The sequence below is a fragment of the Colossoma macropomum genome, unplaced genomic scaffold, assembly GCF_904425465.1.
Source record: "Colossoma macropomum unplaced genomic scaffold, Colossoma_macropomum, whole genome shotgun sequence".
Classification (NCBI taxonomy): domain Eukaryota; kingdom Metazoa; phylum Chordata; class Actinopteri; order Characiformes; family Serrasalmidae; genus Colossoma; species Colossoma macropomum.
Genome location: NW_023495351.1, coordinates 630,977 through 648,895, shown reverse-complemented (window position 1 = coordinate 648,895; position 17,919 = coordinate 630,977). Strand labels below are relative to the sequence as shown.

At 39.4% G+C, this 17,919-nt stretch overlaps 1 protein-coding gene across 1 annotated transcript; it reads right to left on the bottom strand.

Annotated features, from left to right (window-relative positions):
• Window positions 1-352: 352 nt before the first annotated feature.
• On the bottom strand, window positions 353-16,212 carry LOC118801873 (BTB/POZ domain-containing protein 9-like). Its single transcript, XM_036562269.1, has 11 exons — window positions 15,943-16,212; window positions 12,606-12,816; window positions 11,437-11,800; window positions 11,005-11,272; window positions 9,783-10,002; window positions 8,807-8,926; window positions 6,672-6,781; window positions 5,399-5,588; window positions 3,686-3,793; window positions 3,528-3,606; window positions 353-781 (listed from the first exon to the last, which is right to left on the bottom strand). Exons 2-11 carry the CDS (start codon window positions 12,791-12,793, stop codon window positions 581-583), a joined length of 1,848 nt encoding a protein of 615 aa, XP_036418162.1. The 5' UTR covers window positions 12,794-12,816; window positions 15,943-16,212; the 3' UTR covers window positions 353-580.
• Between the last annotated feature and the right edge of the window lie 1,707 nt (window positions 16,213-17,919).

The following is a 17,919-nucleotide window of genomic DNA, read 5'->3' as shown; positions in this document are numbered from 1 at the left end:
TAAAAATAAACCTGAGCTGCTTTCATCCATAGTGAAAAAAGTTAGCAGCGTATAGTGTCTCCACGGCAACTCAAGGCCACTTCCAGGACATCTACAGCACTATTCAAAAGTCAGAAACCACCCATCGTTCGTTTAGTTTCCAGTCAAAACGGCCATTAAGTATTAGTTATTCATTTTTCAGGAGATATTTCCGAGGAGATTAGATATAAGATAATCCACTTGCATAAAGAAGGAGAAAGTCAAAGGAGAAACAGGAGTTTCCAGACGTTCAAGAACTGATTAAAAGCTACAGAAAAAAAAAATGGGACTCCTAACAATCACCTGGAAGACCTGGTAGACACCAAAACTGTCCTTAACAGCACTTAAAGCTTTCAGCTTTGAGAGAGAAGAGAAAATCAAGCTGCCTCAGATCGGAAAACATCCACAGGTGTTTCTGTCTGTTTTTTTCATTTTTTTCTGAAAAATCCCTTGAAAACTTGTAAAATTTGTACTTAAGTGATTTAGACTGGAAATTAAATAAACAAAGGGTCTTTTGCACAGTATTGACCTCTGTATAGTACTGTACATTTCAGTGCAGCGCTTAGTGCTGTGCAGGGGAGGAGGAGGAGGATGATGAAGTCGAAGGTGCCTGGGAGGGCAGCAGGCTGTGTGACCGGGCGGGTCGTGGAGGCCGGAGCTGCTGAGTGGACGTGCCCGCCTCAGGCCAGGAATTCCCTGGACTCCCTTCTTTTACCTCAGTGTCCAGCTGAGCAGGACATTCAAAGTGCACACAGTGGAAAACCTGCAAAAACATTAAAAATATGATTTATGAGTAAGCATATGCAATATGACAGTATGTTATTGTTTCTGTCCTACTATCTGTCCAGAAAGTATCTCGACAGCTGTACTAACGAGTGAATTCAGCTACTTTAAGGTCACCCAATATACACCGATCAGGCGTAACATTATGACCACCTACTTGTTTCTACGCTCATTGTCCTTTTTTTCAGCTCCACTTACTATATAGGCGCACTTTGTAGTTCTACAGTTACAGACTGTAGTCCATCTGTTTCTCTGATACTTTGTTAGCCCCCTTTTACCCTGTTCTTCAGTGGTCAGGACCCCCGTGGACCCTCACGGAGCAGGTAGTGGGTGGTGGATCATTCTCAGCACTGCAGTAACACTGACGTGGTGATGGTGTGTTAGTGTGTGTTGTGCTGGTACGAGTGGATCTGACACAGCAGTGCTGCTGGAGTTTTTAAACACTGTGTCCACTCACTGTCTACTCCTTGTCAGTCCACCTTGTAGATGTAAAGTCAGAGACGATAGCTCATCTGCTGCTGCACAGTTTGTGTTGGTCATCCTCTAGTCCTTCATCAGTGGTCACAGGACGCTGCCCACAGGACGTTGTTGGCTGGATATTTTTGATTGGTGGACTATTCTCGGTCCAGCAGTGACACTGAGGTGTTTAAAAACTCCAGCAGCACTGCTGTGTCTGATCCACTCAGACCAGCACAACACACACTAACACACCACCACGTCAGTGTTACTGCAGTGCTGAGAATGATCCACCACCCAAATAGTACCTGCTCTGTGAGGGTCCATGGGGGTCCTGAAGAACAGGGTAAAAGGGCGCTAACAAAGTATGTAGAGAAACAGATGGACTACAGTCTGTAACTGTAGAACTACAAAGTGCACCTATACAGTAAGTGGAGCTGATAAAATAGACAATGAGCGTAGAAACAAGGAGGTGGTCATAATGTTAATACTTTACTTCCAATGAAACGGGTGTTTTCGTGATAATCTCGGAGCATACTGTGGATTTGGTCAACGATTAAAACACTTCCCTACTGTATGTATGATTAAAAAGAGAGCATGATTATCCCTGTTGAACTGGATTTAGTGAAGCGCAGTATGTGAAATGCTGAAAACAAATCATTGTATTCATAGTTTCTGATAGTATTTTTTTAATGTGGCACTACTCATCTGCTCTAACTTAAAAGATGTCAGAAAAGTTTAATGATACTACATTTTTGCCATATCGCTCAGCTCTACATAAAATACCAGGCTCCTGTCTCTCGGAGCGTAGAGACACTTATAAACCCCAAACTAAACACATAATTTTGAAATAATTAACTGAAATCACTGGTAATAATTCACAAAAACTTTTTTTCCTCTCCAGGGGTTTTGGCTACTACACATGCTCACATCTCCATAACGAGGGTGAGCTTTTCCAGCTTGTGGCCTTATCTGCAAGTCAATTGGCTTTTTTATTGAAGGGTGTGAACAGATGCCAAGTTGAGCGTTACAAGCTTTCCCTGTTCATTTTCTAACCAGTCCAACACCATTTCTCAACTGCTCAAGCCATCTGCTTAGCATAGTAGCACAAGCTGTGAAGCAGGTTCAGTTCTGGAGTTTATGGTAGCTGAAGTTCTTCAGGCAATACCAACACTAAAGAACAAATCCAGATGTTTGTAAACAAAGGCCCTTGCCAAGTACAAAATGGCAAGAAAGTGTTTAGTTTGGAGCTGTAATGTCATATTTAAATTCTTCTGAATTGGGATTTTACAGTTTGCCTAAATGAAAAAAAAGTCCTACTTTTCTGGAAGCTTTACTATTCTTGGCCTATTTTTAATAATAATCATAAGCTGACTAAACTAAAAATCACTATTACATAACAGTGAGCCTTACTTTCACTTCACATTCTGAAATGTCTGACTCCAACCATATGTGCATTACTGCTATTGAGGGTTTTCAAAGACTGTGTTCAAATAAGGCCCCCCCCCTTAGTGCTAACAGTGCTCCCTTGTGAGGAATCTGAAATATTCAAGAAGTTAATTCTCTGTATACACAACATGAATATTAAAATACAAAACTTTTACACAGTGATTTTGTTATTATTCCACAGTTAATATGACAAATCGTTCCATTTATATATTTTAGAAGCATTTTATGTTACTTTTATTTCAATGCTAAAAATTTGTGCTACTTGCAACTTTTATAGCACCAGCACTACATGCTCAAAAAATGTACATATAGCCCTGTCCACACATGAAAATGATTGAGCTTATGTATGCTGCGTGATGTAATATCTTACATTAATGCCATATTTATTGTATCTAATATTGATGAAACCAATGAAGAAACTGTCTCAAAATTACCAGAAGAAACAATGTTCCTATTATTAGTGGTAGCAGTAGTTGTAGTAATAGTAATAGCAGTATCTTTAATTACATCTGCTAATGCTTCTGAACACATCAGACATGATGATGATGCTGATGATGATAAAAACGATACTAACAAAGGTCATTTTAACTAACTCTGAAAGGGACAAGGGAGCAAACACAATAATAGCATCTGAGTTTCCTGAGCTATCGCTTTTGACAAATAGAAGGCCACACAAACTGGTTTAACTCTTCACCGCAGATATTTTACAAGTAGTTACTGGAATAAGAGCATTATGTTACCAGCACAAACCTATCCTCAAGTACAGTGATGTTCTATTTTTGTCAAATTGCCAAGTCTTACAGCTGAGTGTATTTCCTTACCTCGTTGGCAGTATTGTGAGTTCCCACTATGCGAACAAAAGAAGCTGCATGCTTGTCAAATTTCAGTGTCTGCCAGGATCTGTGAAGCACAGAGAGTCTGATAAGTGAAAGTTTGTTATAGTGATGAGTTAAAGGCAGATGCAGATGTAAACACTCACCGACATGCCACTTTGGTTCGATCCACTACTTTAGTCCAGTGCTGCTGATTGGTGGAAACTTCAATGTAGTAACTGTAGGATCTCTCATCACAGTCCCACAGCAGCAGGCTAAACGTTAAAAATAAGATGTTATCTTCACTGCAACAGATGCTAAATGATTTAATAATACACCAGCAACAAAAAGTACACAATGTTGGTACATCAAAACACTCCATGCTTCCAAATACAGTACAAGTCAAAAAGTTGACACACTTCTCCTTCTTTTTACTGAAAAGTTCGTTCAATCAGACGAGTACAAATAATACCTCCACGAGTAAATCATTTTTCTTGTGCCCTAGAGCTGAACAATTATTTATTTTTTTTTACATCAAACATTTTATATATCACAAAAGCTGATCTTAAAAGATCTTAAAACGTTGTCTTAAACAGATATAAAGATATTTATATTCAGATATAAAACGTATAATTTTAAGTGTTAAGTAAATTTAACCTCAACTTAAAACAATACACACACACACAGACACACACACACACACAGACACACACATAAAGAGACCTCAGTCAAAACCTGGTGGAGAACACATTTGAGGATGTGAGTAAAATATCTACTATTGTCATCACATCTTTATGGGTATACTGTTGATTTTGCATTTGAGACCTAAACATCAAGCTGGACTGTCTTTTCTGTGCTCAGTGTGTGTGCGTCAGTGTAAGTACACTGGTGGAATGAGTCTGCTGCTTCACAGTTTTATTTGTGTACTGTTTTGTATTGTTTGTGTGTATGTTCTGATGTTTCTCTGCTGGCTGGGGACAATCGTATCAACTGAGGTAGTAGCCAAGAATTATTTTTCCCAGAGGTTCAGAGGGTGCTGGGGCTGGCCACCTGATGCAGCTACACTGCAGCTCCAAGGCGAGAAGGGTCCTGCTGCAGACATGCACTCTAAGCCTGACATACACCGACAGCCTATTAATGACGTCAGTGCACGCTCTGCCATGACAGTGGTTTAGTCGGTTTTATGAGGAAAAACAGCGAACCATGTACTGTTGGGCAACAAGAGTTATACTGAACAAATATTAACGTTGTCATACTGATAAAAAGGTAGAAAAAACAAACAGGCTACTGCTGAAACTCATGAAAGCCATGCTGAAGACGATAGAGAACCATTAGGAATAAAACCTGATGGCTTGATGGTTGAATCCTTTGCGCTGTGATATCAACCCATTAGGAAAACACAGAACACCATTAGTGACTACTGGACACCACCAGGAACCAACAGACACTTTTAGTGGGTTCTATGACTTTTTTCAACAGGGAGGTACATTGTATGGAATTCTCTAGCTGTGTTCCAGGTGAAAAATGGATTAAGTAATGATATCGCTAAGTAGCAGCAGCCAAAGGTTAACATGCTGTTGGGCTGCTTCTGCCATTGTGGCAGAGAGTGCATGTGCATGTGACGTCACTGGGGCTGAGAGTACATCTGGCTGAGAGTGCATGTCTGTAGCCAGACTCTATCGTGCGAGGCTGCCAGAGCCGGCCGCATATGTGACGCTACACTGTAGTAACGAAGGCCACCCTCCACCAGCTGAGGAATTGTATGTGTGTGTGTTTTGTTTATTGTTGATTATGTATTTTGTCACTTCTGTAAAGTGTCCTTGGCTTTGAGAAATATTAATAATTAATACATTAGGAGAAATTCATTATTCCTGTCTTACCGCAGAGAATCGATGATGTAAGGCTGTGCAAGCTGGATGACTATGGCTCCGGAGCCCAGCTGATGGCAGGTGTAGCCTGAGTCCCAGTCATAGTTGCGCGTGTCTCCATTCAGCAGAGCGTTCCGACTGCGGCTCACTCCCTCTATCACACTTGCACACGCTGAAACTGTGGCTACATTCTCATTGGCCACTGCAGAGACATACAACAAAATCAAAGAGGTCACACATTCATGGATGTTCAGCCTAGCATGCTCCTAACTGACAGGTGTTAAAATAAGGAAAAAATAAACAGAATAAAATGGAACAAATAATAAATACAAAAACAGAATAATGAACTAAAAAACTAAACAACAAAATACAATCCTACTTAAATGCAACATTAACACCTTCAATTTATCATGCCTATAAGTTAAAGGTACTAATTTCCCAAATTTCTGCTTAATTCAATCGATAAGACGTAAACAGAGTCATTCAGAGTGGTATTGTGTGAAATTGTTTATTGTAGGGATTTTTTTTTGGTGGTGGTGACAGGAACTGGGGATCACCAAGTCTACAAAAGTATTTTCTATTTTCTTTTTTAATTAATTTTATTTATTATCCAAAACCACTAGTGAACCTACACGTGTCCTCTGAGTTTTTACATGGAATACTGATGAAGGCAAAATAGTGGAAAACTTTAATGGAAAGTTTTCTTTGGGGACTATTTTGCCTCACAACACCCTGCATGTATCCCTCCACCATGAATGGATTTCAAAAATACAATTTAGGCCAACATTTTCTCAAAACCATCATAAAACAGTGTCTCAGACATCAGGCAGTGTTTTAATAACAATTTCATGTAGTAACTTTCTGTGAGGGAGCTTTTAGAGGTGGATGTCTGGTTCCTATCACCACCACTGTGAACAATTCTGACCCTGAGTTTCTCTAGAACAGAGCATTTCACACCAAACCACTCTGAATGGATCTGTTTACATCTTAACCACTTATTTATGCAGAAACTTTGGAATTCTCCTTTGAGAATAACTCAGTCATCTTGTTTTCCATATAATTACTAAATAAGAAGCCACTGAATGTGATTTTCACAGGTTAAATAGGTGCATTTAAAAAAGAGCTAAAGATGTCAATTGCTCTCAGTTTTTCAGGCAGAGAAAATGTTAATACGAGAGAATTAATAACATATTACGGAATGTATTCAGACATACAGCACTCTCATGGAAATCAGTCATTTGCAAAGTCTCACAACAATGAAGCATTAAGTAGCTGTGACTCTTACCCAGAAGCCCTTTCTCCAGGGTGAAGGGACGCTGAGTGAACATGCACTCAAAGGCCACAAGATGGAAGACCTTGTTTACAGTATTGTGTGTTCCAACAATGCGCACGTACCTGCAACACAAACATCGCACTGAATCAACTCACTTCAAATGTGAGTGAAAATTAATTTACTGTTAGTGCATTATTTATATATTTATTTACATTATAAGTCTATCAGTCAGTCAGTTTACTGAAAATGTATTGGTCTGTGTCAGTTATCTTTGTTGCTTAACTGAGTTACCAGTGTAACATGCCTCTACAATTATAACTGATACATTTGATGATACAACTAATATTGACTGACTGACTGACTGACTGAAAATATATGAAGAGTGAAGCAGGTTTTCCTGTTTACCCACAATTATACATGGTTAATCAGAGACATTATGAAAGGGACACAGTTTACTGGATATAATCTGAAGAAATAACTCGTAACATGGTGGGAAGTTTTTGTTGAAGTCATAAGCAAGAAAGCCCAGCTGGTTGTGGAGATATGTGCAAGAGTAGTAGACAGAACAACCTGAAAAATATTTTTTTGTGTGTAATTTAAAGCCAGACAAAACAAACTATTTCATGCAATTTGTCAGTTTTTTTAGCCAGAGATTTAACAAACAACACTGTGCAAAAGTCAGAGACCACCCTTCACTTACTTAATTTCCAGTCAAATCAGCCATTCAAGAAAAAAGCCGAAAATATTTATCAAAAAATTACACAGAACCCATCAACTAAATATAATATCAGATGTTTCAGTATTTAGTGTGTCCACTCTTTACCTTTATCACAGCCTCCATTCTTTTCAGGAGACTCACTTTCAGTTTCTCAAAGAATCTGCAGACAAACCTGCACAGTTCAGTCCCAATTACTGTATGTTTTGAAGCAGCAGCTTTCCTTACAGTTTCAGGTTTACAGGTCTCTCCCTGCTCATCTAGTGAAACTTGGTCTTGTATGACCGGGGCAAAGGCCTGGCCAAGACAGCTGCCCAGTGGACGGACCTTCCTATTTGTCTGTCTCATGTGACATCACTGCTATTGTGATGACCAGGAAAATTTAAATATTTGTGTGCTGTGAAAAAGAATCAAACTTATCCACACTATCACTTTGTGTAACGGTCCACACGGATCATTGTGATAACTAAGATAACTACACTAGTTATTTATACACTTTTATTTTATTTATATAACTTCACATGTTCTCTGTCCTATTCACAGACAGTTTATAAATGTTACGATAAGGTTTTTAGCAGATGATGCTACCTACAGAGATTTAAAACGACAGGCGAGTGTAGCAAGAGGAGCCATGCAAAAGTATTTTATATACAACAGCAACATTAGAGTTTGTGTCTGAATAGGGGAAAACCTTTGTCCTCACATGTGTCCACTGCGAAGTTAAAACTTTAAATAATAGTGAGAACTTCCAAGACAAATTTTAGTTTTAGTGTCGGATGGAGTGGTGTAGAGCATGCCACCACTGCACGCTATTCTGTGGAGTGATAAACCATGCTTCTCTATCTGGGAGTCTGATGGACGAGTCTGATTTTGCCGAATGCCAGGAGAACATTATCTGCCAGACTGCATTGTGGTAGTTGTAAAGTTTGGTGGAGGAGGGATAATACTATGGGGTTGTTTTTCAGGGGTTGGCCTAGGACCCTTAGTGCTTCAGCAAACCAGGACATTCTGGACAATTTTACGCTTCCAACTTTGTGGGAACAGTTTGGGGAAGGTCCTTTTCCGTTACAGCATGAGTGAGCCCCAGTGCACAAAGCAAGGTCCCTAAAGGCATGGCTGGGTGAGTTAGGTGTGAAAGAACCTGACTGACCCACACAAAGTCCTGACCTCAACCCCATCAAACACCTTTGGGATGAACTACAACAGAGATTGTGAGCCAGGTCCTGACCTCACAAATGCTATTCTGGATGAATGGGCAAAAAATCCCACAGACATACTGGAAAAGTGGAAATGATTAAAGCTGCAAATTTAATGCCTATGGATTTAAGATGAGATGTCATAAAAGCTCCTGTAGGTGTAATGTGTCCCAATACTTTTGTCCATATAGTATGTGTGGGGGGCCGCTTTGGAAGGAAATGGCCAAACAGTTTACCTGCACACTCGAGGAGGAAAGTAGAGATTCTGCCAGGAGCGGCAAAGGAACTTTGAGTGATCCACCACTCGCACCCAGTCCAGCTCATCCATAGACACTTCTATGTAATATGAGTAGGACCTACAGAGAAAAAGAGAAGCCCAGAAAAATTATCTGATGCAATATTTTTATATTAAAGGAACAGTTCAGCCAAAATACAAATTTACAGTTTTCTCCATTTAAGTGTGACGTAAACACTGCTAGTTTCACTGTTAACACATTGTTCACTTTCAGTCCATATATATGGAAACTAAGCTGCAAAAACAGCTCGTTTTGAATTTACTTCTGTTGTGAGGTCACAGCCTTTTCATCTATGTATATCCACTTATTCAACCTATAGCTGTTTAGCCCTGCCCATTCAAACTGCACTTATGTGAAGTGTTTCAGCTTGAATTGCTTTTTGAATGCAGCACAGCCAATCAGAACAGAGCCCATTTACATTTATCAGTCTTAAAGGTACAGTGACAAAAACAGCCTGTTTAATTATGAGGAATAAAGAGAGGCTGGAAAATTGGCACGTAAAAAGAAGTTTTGATACACAAACCCACACAAACTTTAACTGAAACTCAGAGAGAAAAAACAAAACACATCAGATGTAGGATAGGAAACCTTTAATTAATCTTGAACAGACATGCTTATGTGATTTTTGACACGGAATGATACACTTACCTTTCACTTAAAGACTCGACATGGTTTGGGGAAAGTGTGTGATGAGGTAACCATGCAGTTTCCACAATGCTAATTTGGGGTGTACACTTCCATTAATTGTTAGCTGTGTAGCTTTGGTGTAAAACTAAAGAAGCAAACTTCAGACACCAAATATGTCTTTGCTAATTGACTACATTTAAGTTTAGGGGGAAAACTATGTTCCAAATATGATTTTTGACCAAACTATCGCTTTAATGTCTTGGTGGGTTAAAGTTGGTCGGTGGTGTACCTGCTGTCCCGATCCCACAGAAGGATGCGGACGTGGTTGATGATGAAGGCCTGGCCGAGCTTCACCTGGATCCCCGCTCGGCCGTCCTCTTCAATGGGGTGTCGAGAGAAGCCGTGGTCCAGGTCGTAGTTCTGAGTGTCTCCATCCAGCAGCGCTGACTTCAGCTCACCTTTCACCACCTGAGCTCCGTACTTCATCGTAGCAATGTTCTCCTCAGGAACTACACAGAAACACAGAAAAACACACACAACTGCTAGTTCAACAAAGCATACAAAGCGTTAAAGGGCCCATATTCTGTTTTTCTTGTCTTTTTCTTGTCACAAGCTTTCTGTAGTTTTAAAGTCCACTTTTACATGACTGTTTTTCAACCTTTCGTTATCTCTTAGAATTAAACAGGCTGTTGTTGTTAGTGTGCCTTTAAGAATGATACGTATATAGGCTCTTCTGACTGGCTGCTTTATTCAAAAATCAGCCCAGGCTGAAACAATTAGATGTGAGTGGACGGAGCTAAACTGCCATAGTCTGAATGTCTGAATAGGTGGAAAAATGTAAATGTATTGGCTTTTGTGACATAACAGAAGCAACTGATTCAAACCAGGCTGTTTTTGCAGTTAGCTTATATATGGGTTGTATGGACTGTGATATATTTAAAATTTTAGTAGAGTTTAAAACAAACATCAAGCTTTTTATTTAAAAAAAAAAAAGAGGAAAATTCAGTTTTCCATTATATGAACTCTTTAAGACACTCTTTTATAAGATCGTATCAATTGATTGTCGTTTCACAAAACCTAAAATCAGCACTAAATGAAACGTATAGGCTCAAACAGAACATACTGATTTGCTTGCAAAACTGCATGCATAAATTTGAATCAGGGAATTAGTTCAACCTAGACACAAGATGGTAGTTTTTCAATGTTTTATTCAATATTTCTTGTGTTTTTGCACAATTCTGCCTCAAGATTTGATTACTAGCTTCCTTTAAATGGTGGATTCAGTTCTACTCAGGTCACTGAATAAAACAATGGAATAGTTTGTAATATGTAAATCCACTTTGTTAAGGAGTTATTATTGTACATGAACTGACAAAACTTGTTAATGTGGCAAGTGTGTACAAATTCTTGTACTGTGGACAAAAGTTTTATGAAGAGTTTCCAGTGGGTTTATATTTTCTGACTCATTAGAGAGAGATCTAGAGGCTCTCTAAGGATCAAACTGAACTCACTGAGCATGCCACGGTAGTTCAGATCCATGTCTCTGCTTTCTGAACGCAACTTGATGGCATCCAGTAGATCGTCAGGACTGACCAGCCCTGAGGGTCGCACCACATTCAGCATCTCCGTCAGGGTCATGAGCGGCAGGCGTACCATTGACATCACTTCCTGCGTGGCCTCTGCCTCTGCATTCTGGCGACACCAACGGCACAAAGCCTGGAAGATTTCTTTCTCGCTGGCTGCGAAGGAATCCCGACAGACCACCGTCAGCAAAGCCGCCTACAAACACACAGGAAAATCAGAAAAATGCAGGAATTAATACAGAGGAACAGCACTGAACAGTGTGGTACAGACAAACGAGACACTGGATTATTGTTTTTAATTTTTTTAGACTCTTTAACAGTTTAACACAATTTAACAGACCCACCCAAAGCCACTTTTACCTTAGAGAGGGTGAGGAAGCCATCTGAGGCCAGCACCTCGGGGGCATGTCGGTCCATGTAGGCACAACAGGCGGAGCTGAGCGCGCTCAGACCGTACAGCGTGGCCACGTCAAACACCAGGCACACGTTGTGAGTGTTTAAGATGGTTCGCAGAAATTCAGAAGTGGAGTCCTCCAAGAGCTGCAGGCCGTAGCGATGCGCTAAACCCAGAAAGTCCAGCAGGACCTCCTCCCGAGCCGCACTGAGGCTGACCCGACCCGTGTAGATGTAACCCAGCAGCATGGAGAAGGCTTCAGCTCGAGTCTCCTCTAGACAGACCTCTGCCTGTGGCTGAGACTCCTTCATTCCACCGTACAGCAGAGCTCTGCAGGACAGAAAAGTACAGCTGTCAGTACTGATTATATCAGCACTTGACTAATCTAAAGATGATGATATTAACAATTACCCAAGCAATAAGAGACCATGAAGAACCTTTCAAAAATAAACAGGGAAACCTTTAAAGAAGCTTCATTAAAAATATATAATCACTTTGTTTAAAATTATTTTCATAGTTTCGACATCCCTTAAATACACAGGCTGGGTTTAAAAGTGCTGCAGTGCATCATGATGACTCGATCTGACGGTGGCAATTCAGCTGTACTGATTTTAGAATGTCAAAATTAATTATAATAATATTTAATAAAATATGCATTTATTTGTGGCCAAAATTAAATTCTCAGGCTATTTGAGATGTTTTTTGTCTATATTACATTACTGTGCAAATAGTTCCTACAGCGACATTCATATATTTATTATTTTTTATTTTTTAAATAATTCCATATCGTAGCAATCAAATCAACTTGTGGTGACATTTGAGAATCTATAATGCACTGAATTATTTCCTAAGGAATAGTTAACAGTGATTTAAACCCCTACAACAGTGGTTTTAACCCTGGACCCTGAGTTTAGCTCCAATTTGCATTTAACATGCTGCCCCTCCCTTTCCTAACACTAATACATCTGATCCAGCCAATCAGGAACTTATTAAGATGTTAATTAGCTGGAGCAGGTGAGGCAGATTGTGGTTGGAACTAGACTCCGCAGGAAGGTATTGCTCCAGGACCAGGGTTGGAGACCAGTGCCCTACAGGTTATATTTTGAACAGCGGAGACCAGGCTTTATCCCCCTACCTGAAATAGTGACAACGTGCTGCCAGAATGACGCGATGCGCAGGAAAACGTTTCTGCTCCACTACGAACGTCACATCGCTGTACTCCTCCCCCGGTATGAGCGCCCCCAGCTGCTCAGACAGCAGATCAACATGATCGATCTCTGACACGGAGCCGAGGGGGCGTAACGGGTGGCTGCTGCTGCTCATCACCGCTGCTGCAGCTGTAGCATCTGTCAGGAGAATAATTACAACAGGACAATTTAATGCAAAACCAAAAACAGTGTACAGCATCACAGCCAGCCAGAGGAAGAAATATTCTAACTAACATCTCCTCTTAATCTCATTTATGTCTCCTGAGTCCTGTTTGAGTCATCTCACCCTAGTCTGAGCAGAATAACACTGGCCTTACACCTTTTAAGCGATTTCACTATCACAGACAAATTTCCAATATTGGAATAAAATCATGAGAGTCTTGCTGGTGTTTTAACTCCACTTTAAAACAACAATAAATATATTTCCCTAAAGTGTAAACTGCCTGTTTTAATATTTTAAGTTCCCTGAACGCAACAGTGATGTAAGGAAATGTGCAGAGGACTTTTAGAGAATTTAGAGAATAGCATTACTGAAGAAGCATCAATTTTTTTTTCACCCTTTTGTGTGTTTTCAGTTACAGTGGTTTCTTATTTTGTTTGTTCCTTATTTATGGTTTAGTTCATAACACACAATCAACAATGCTGAATCACTGCATGTTTTGTTGATGTGTAAATCTTTATGGTAAATACAAAGGTAACTGCACATTTTACAGATTAATTAAAAAAATACTAATGATGATGATGTGCAAGAATATGCAGTTCTACAGTGAATTGTGCTGAGCCCTTTACATGCCAACGTATCTTCCCATTTGTATCACTACAGAGTGGAGAAGGAAAACAGCTTCTCTGCTTGTAAACTTCCAAAAGGTGCATGATGGGAAATAATCTCAAAACTCTAGTTGCAGTCTTACAAAGAGTGACCCTGCAAGATCCCCAGTCTTTGCAAAATCATAGTTTATGACTAAAAATCTGACATGGTCTTTAGATGTGAGAGTGTCAGACTAGAAGTTTTCTAGTATAAGGTTAGCATAATATTTACATAAGATCTCAATAGGCCTCATTCACCAACCGTTCTTAAGAAAAAAAAAAATCTTAAAACCCACTTCTGACATTCACCAGTGTTTTCTTATTTGGGATTTGTTCTTAGGTAAGAACAGAATCTACATACACTTGAGAGCACAAAGGAAAGAACAGTTCTGCGCTTTAAGAACACGTCATAAATCTGACAGAGACTTTTTCTTAGGATCTTTCTCAAGAACATGTTTAAGAACAAACTTAGAAAGATGTTTGGGAATGAGACGCACTGTTTTCTTTCACAGCTCTCTTCTACATCTCAGAGATCTTTAGCAGTCTATGAGTACAGAAGGAGAACAGATGTTTTTCTCAATCATCTCCAGAACTTCTTACAGCTAAATGCTGAAGCTAATCTCCTCTTTCCTCCTGAGAAAGGTTTTGGAGAAAGAACTTAGAAGCCCGTGATCCTTCATTAACACAACATTGCAACCTCAACCTAAAGATATTTTGGTTGTGGTTATGTTCCTGCCTAAAGCAAACAATCAGCATACACAATACTGAGCAACAGTCTTAGGCGGCTGTTAATATCATTTATTTATGTGGGCAGAAAATGTGTTTTGCCAGTAAAAACACTAAATGTCACTGTAATAAATACAAATAAACACAAACATGGTTGTTGATATCTAAGTTGGAAAGATACAGTTAGAAGATCTTGGACCGTAACTGTATGAGCAACACAGTGTTTTTGTGGGTTTTTTCCTAATGCTTTACATATCATTTTCTGAGATGGTTTTTGCAGAGTACTGTATATTCCGTACAATACTAGGTATAGCTAGCTATTTTTACACACTTTAAAGCGGTCAATTTAATGGATGTTCCCTTCTCAAACTTTGTGACCTATGCACTGCCAATACAAAAGTAAACTATGTGCCATGCCAATAAATATGGAGACAAATTTCTGCCAAATTGAAAAGCAATTACTACAGTGGACAAATGTGAAATGCAATGCACACAACACTACTGTTCCATAGCGAGATGCAGAATGCAAGCCAAAATTAAAAACAAACCCTCTATAACACTGTTTTCACCTCGCTGGAGACCATCTGTGTCAGAGTTGAATACAATCTGCCTTGAAATGTAAAGAATTCGCTGCCATATTGCTTTTTCACAGTGCCGTACTTTAACAGTAACAGTGAAAAGTAGTGCACAAAACATCACTGCTCTACAGTGACATGTGAAATTAGTGCCAAAACGAAAAACAAAACCTCTATGACAATGTTTTCACCTCTCTTGACTCCTTTTTTGTCCTTCAAACTTTCTGCCTCATTGAATTGTAGGCAACAGTGAAATGCACTGCACATGAGAGATTGCATTCAAACTGTAGGTTAACATGCAGAACACGTGTCAAAACGAGACGTGATAGATCCATTACACTGATTTACAATGCTCAAGTACTGCAAGGGGAAGCATTACATTGATGAAGTACCTTCATTACATTTCAAGATGGACTGTATTAAATTCTCACAATTTCCTTGCATTTAAGAAAACTTTAAATGCATGTACTGTTTTCAGTAAATACATTTTGGCATGTTTATATGGGACAGTAATGTCATGTATGCATTGCATTTCATGTTCTTCCACTGTAGAGACAGATTTTCAACTTGGCACAAATTCATCTCCATAAACAAGACACTGAAATAAAGGACGTGGACTGGATTTAACTGACTCCAGAAAGCTGGCCGTTAGTGTTGAGCTTTCAAACAGCAGATTCTGATAAGTAGACAGGTCCTGTGCTGTTAATTCCCAATTTTATGCCACACTTATATAATAATTTCGAAATTAAGGTATTTTCCTTTTGATAACAGGCCTTTTATAATCGATGGTTTGAGCTGAAAAGTAGCATTTAATCTTGTTTACTAACTACGCTGTAAACTGAAGCACGATTTTTAGCTTAATTACTGCTCACGACTAATAAATCAACAAAGACGTCTGAAAAGATTGGCTTCTTACTCGACTTGACCGTTCCACCTTAAAAGTTGCAGCGGTTACACTCTGGCGCCGGTTACTGCGGCACCATTTAAGCCATTTAAGGTGGAACAGAAATTTCGAAAAGAAGCCCAGTCCAGCGTCGTATTTGTCTCATATTTAGTGTTATGGATGGCTAAATAATTTCCAGTTCACCCGCTAAAATGTGTGCTGAATTAGTTTAAAGTCAAAAACTAAAGCTAAAAGGATCATCATTTGTCCTACCAGCTCTCTGCGGAGCTCTGTCCGTCCGCGCTATTTTCTTCCGTTTCTCTTTTTAGACGTCAGATTCAGCTCCACCATAAAGGTCTGACAGTCGAAACGTAAATAAAAGGGTAAATTCTCAATATAAAGCCAGAGTAGTTGTTGTGTAAAGAGTAAAAATGTGATATTATACTGAGGTAAAGAAAACAGCTGTCACGAAGCGGCTCCCAGCCCCGAATAACCCGGATGTTTTTGAGTTTTTAACGGTTCTAACCACAGCCGGTTTATGAGGAGCCTGGCCACTTCCTATCACACACAGGACTGCTGAACAGCAGAGGGCGCCCGCGAGCGAGTCCTCACTGAATGGGAGTCAATGGAGCTCAACGACTAAAAACGAAAAGTTAAGAAGTTTCTAATCACTTACCCAGAACGTTTCTTTAATTTTAGAAAGCAGAAGGATGTCTTTCACTAAAAAAAAAAAACAAAGAAATCTTACCTATATATTTCCTTTTTTCTACATTGATTGACGAATAGAGCAGCTCATTGGCTGTTCGCGCTCACTGACGTCACGAGCATACATGAGGCGCCGTTTTAAACTCCTATAACTCGAGTTTAAAAGCTCTTAAAAATGTAACAGCGGTGTTAAGATATTTTATGCTATTCAACGTTCAGGAAATGATCGCATTCTTTTACATTAAAAATGTTTAAGTATTTATAAACTATGATTTTGCTCAAATGCTCCATATCAGCCCATTCATTTTGGACTCGCTCGGGAGCGCCCTCTAGCGTTTGAGAAACCCGGAAGGCATTGAAAAGTGGTAATTCTCCTCTCTACAAGTTCTCTGGTTTTAACGCAGAGAGAGAGAGAGAGAGAGAGAGAGAGAGAGAGAGAGAGAGAGAGAGAGAGAGAGAGAGAGAGAGAGAGAGAGAACGCCCCCTCCCTGTGGAGGTGCAATAACATCCCAGCAACGCTGCTTATATAAACTTTCTGCAGTTGTACAGTTTAATCAAACCTATTTAGCCTTAAACTGCCTATAATTAACAATATAAACCTTCAAACCGTATTTATGCTCGCGTTCAAGCATTTTATTCCTGCGTCACAATTCTATGCAGAAAATAACATCACTGCACTGCCATTCAAACGTTGGGAGTCGTTGTTTTCAATGCTATAAAAGCAGTTTTGTTGCAGATACATGAATAAAAGTACTTGATTGTGATGCAATCATTCTTTGTTTCAATTTAGAGGAAGCTGTTAAAATAATTTTACACAAACCATTGATTTATGTTTTTGAGTGTAGTTTCTAACATTGCAATCTACAGTGTATCAGTTCATGCTGAATAACAAATATTTAAATAGCAGAGTATATTCTTCTTCTTCTTCTTCTTCTTATTATTATTATTATTATTATGTTAATAATATTTATTTATTTTTAATATTTTTATTGCTTTGTATGTGATAGCTGTATGAATAGATTTATTAAAATACATTAGTTGGGCTCCTGAAAAAAGAATGCAGTAGTGAAATATACAATTTGTTGCATTTCAAATGAATTACATGAAATGTGAGGTACCCTTAAAGCAGGAAAACACAAGAAAATGCAGTTCATACACATAACTTTTGTTGGATACACTATATGGACAAAAGTATTGGGATGCAACTCCTAATTATTGAGTTCAGGTGTTTTAGCCACACCCATTGCTAACAGGTGGATAAAATTAAGCACATAGCCTTGCAGTCTCCATAGACAAACACTGGCATTAGAATGGATGGTACTGATGAGGTCCGTGCCTTTTATAGGATACCACCTCTGCCACAGCACGCCGTGGTGTAAAGCACACCGCCACTGGACTCTGGAGCAGTGGAAACGTATTCTGTGTTTGGGGAAGACACTTTTCTGTTCCAGCATGAATGTGTCCCAGTGCACAAAGCAAGCTCCATAAAGGCATGGTTGGGGAGTTTGGTGTGAAAGAACTTGACTGGCCCACACAGATCCCTGA

Excerpts from the sequence above, each read along its gene's own strand:
- LOC118801873 (XM_036562269.1), bottom strand. The coding sequence starts at position 12,793 with ATGAGCAGCAGCAGCCACCCGTTACGCCCCCTCGGCTCCGTGTCAGAG. Across the intron at positions 11,273-11,436 it reads GCTTCCTCACCCTCTCTAAG|GCGGCTTTGCTGACGGTGGT; the intron begins GTAAAAGTGGCT and ends GTGTGTTTGTAG. Across the intron at positions 8,927-9,782 it reads CTGTGGGATCGGGACAGCAG|GTCCTACTCATATTACATAG; the intron begins GTACACCACCGA and ends TTTTCTCTGTAG.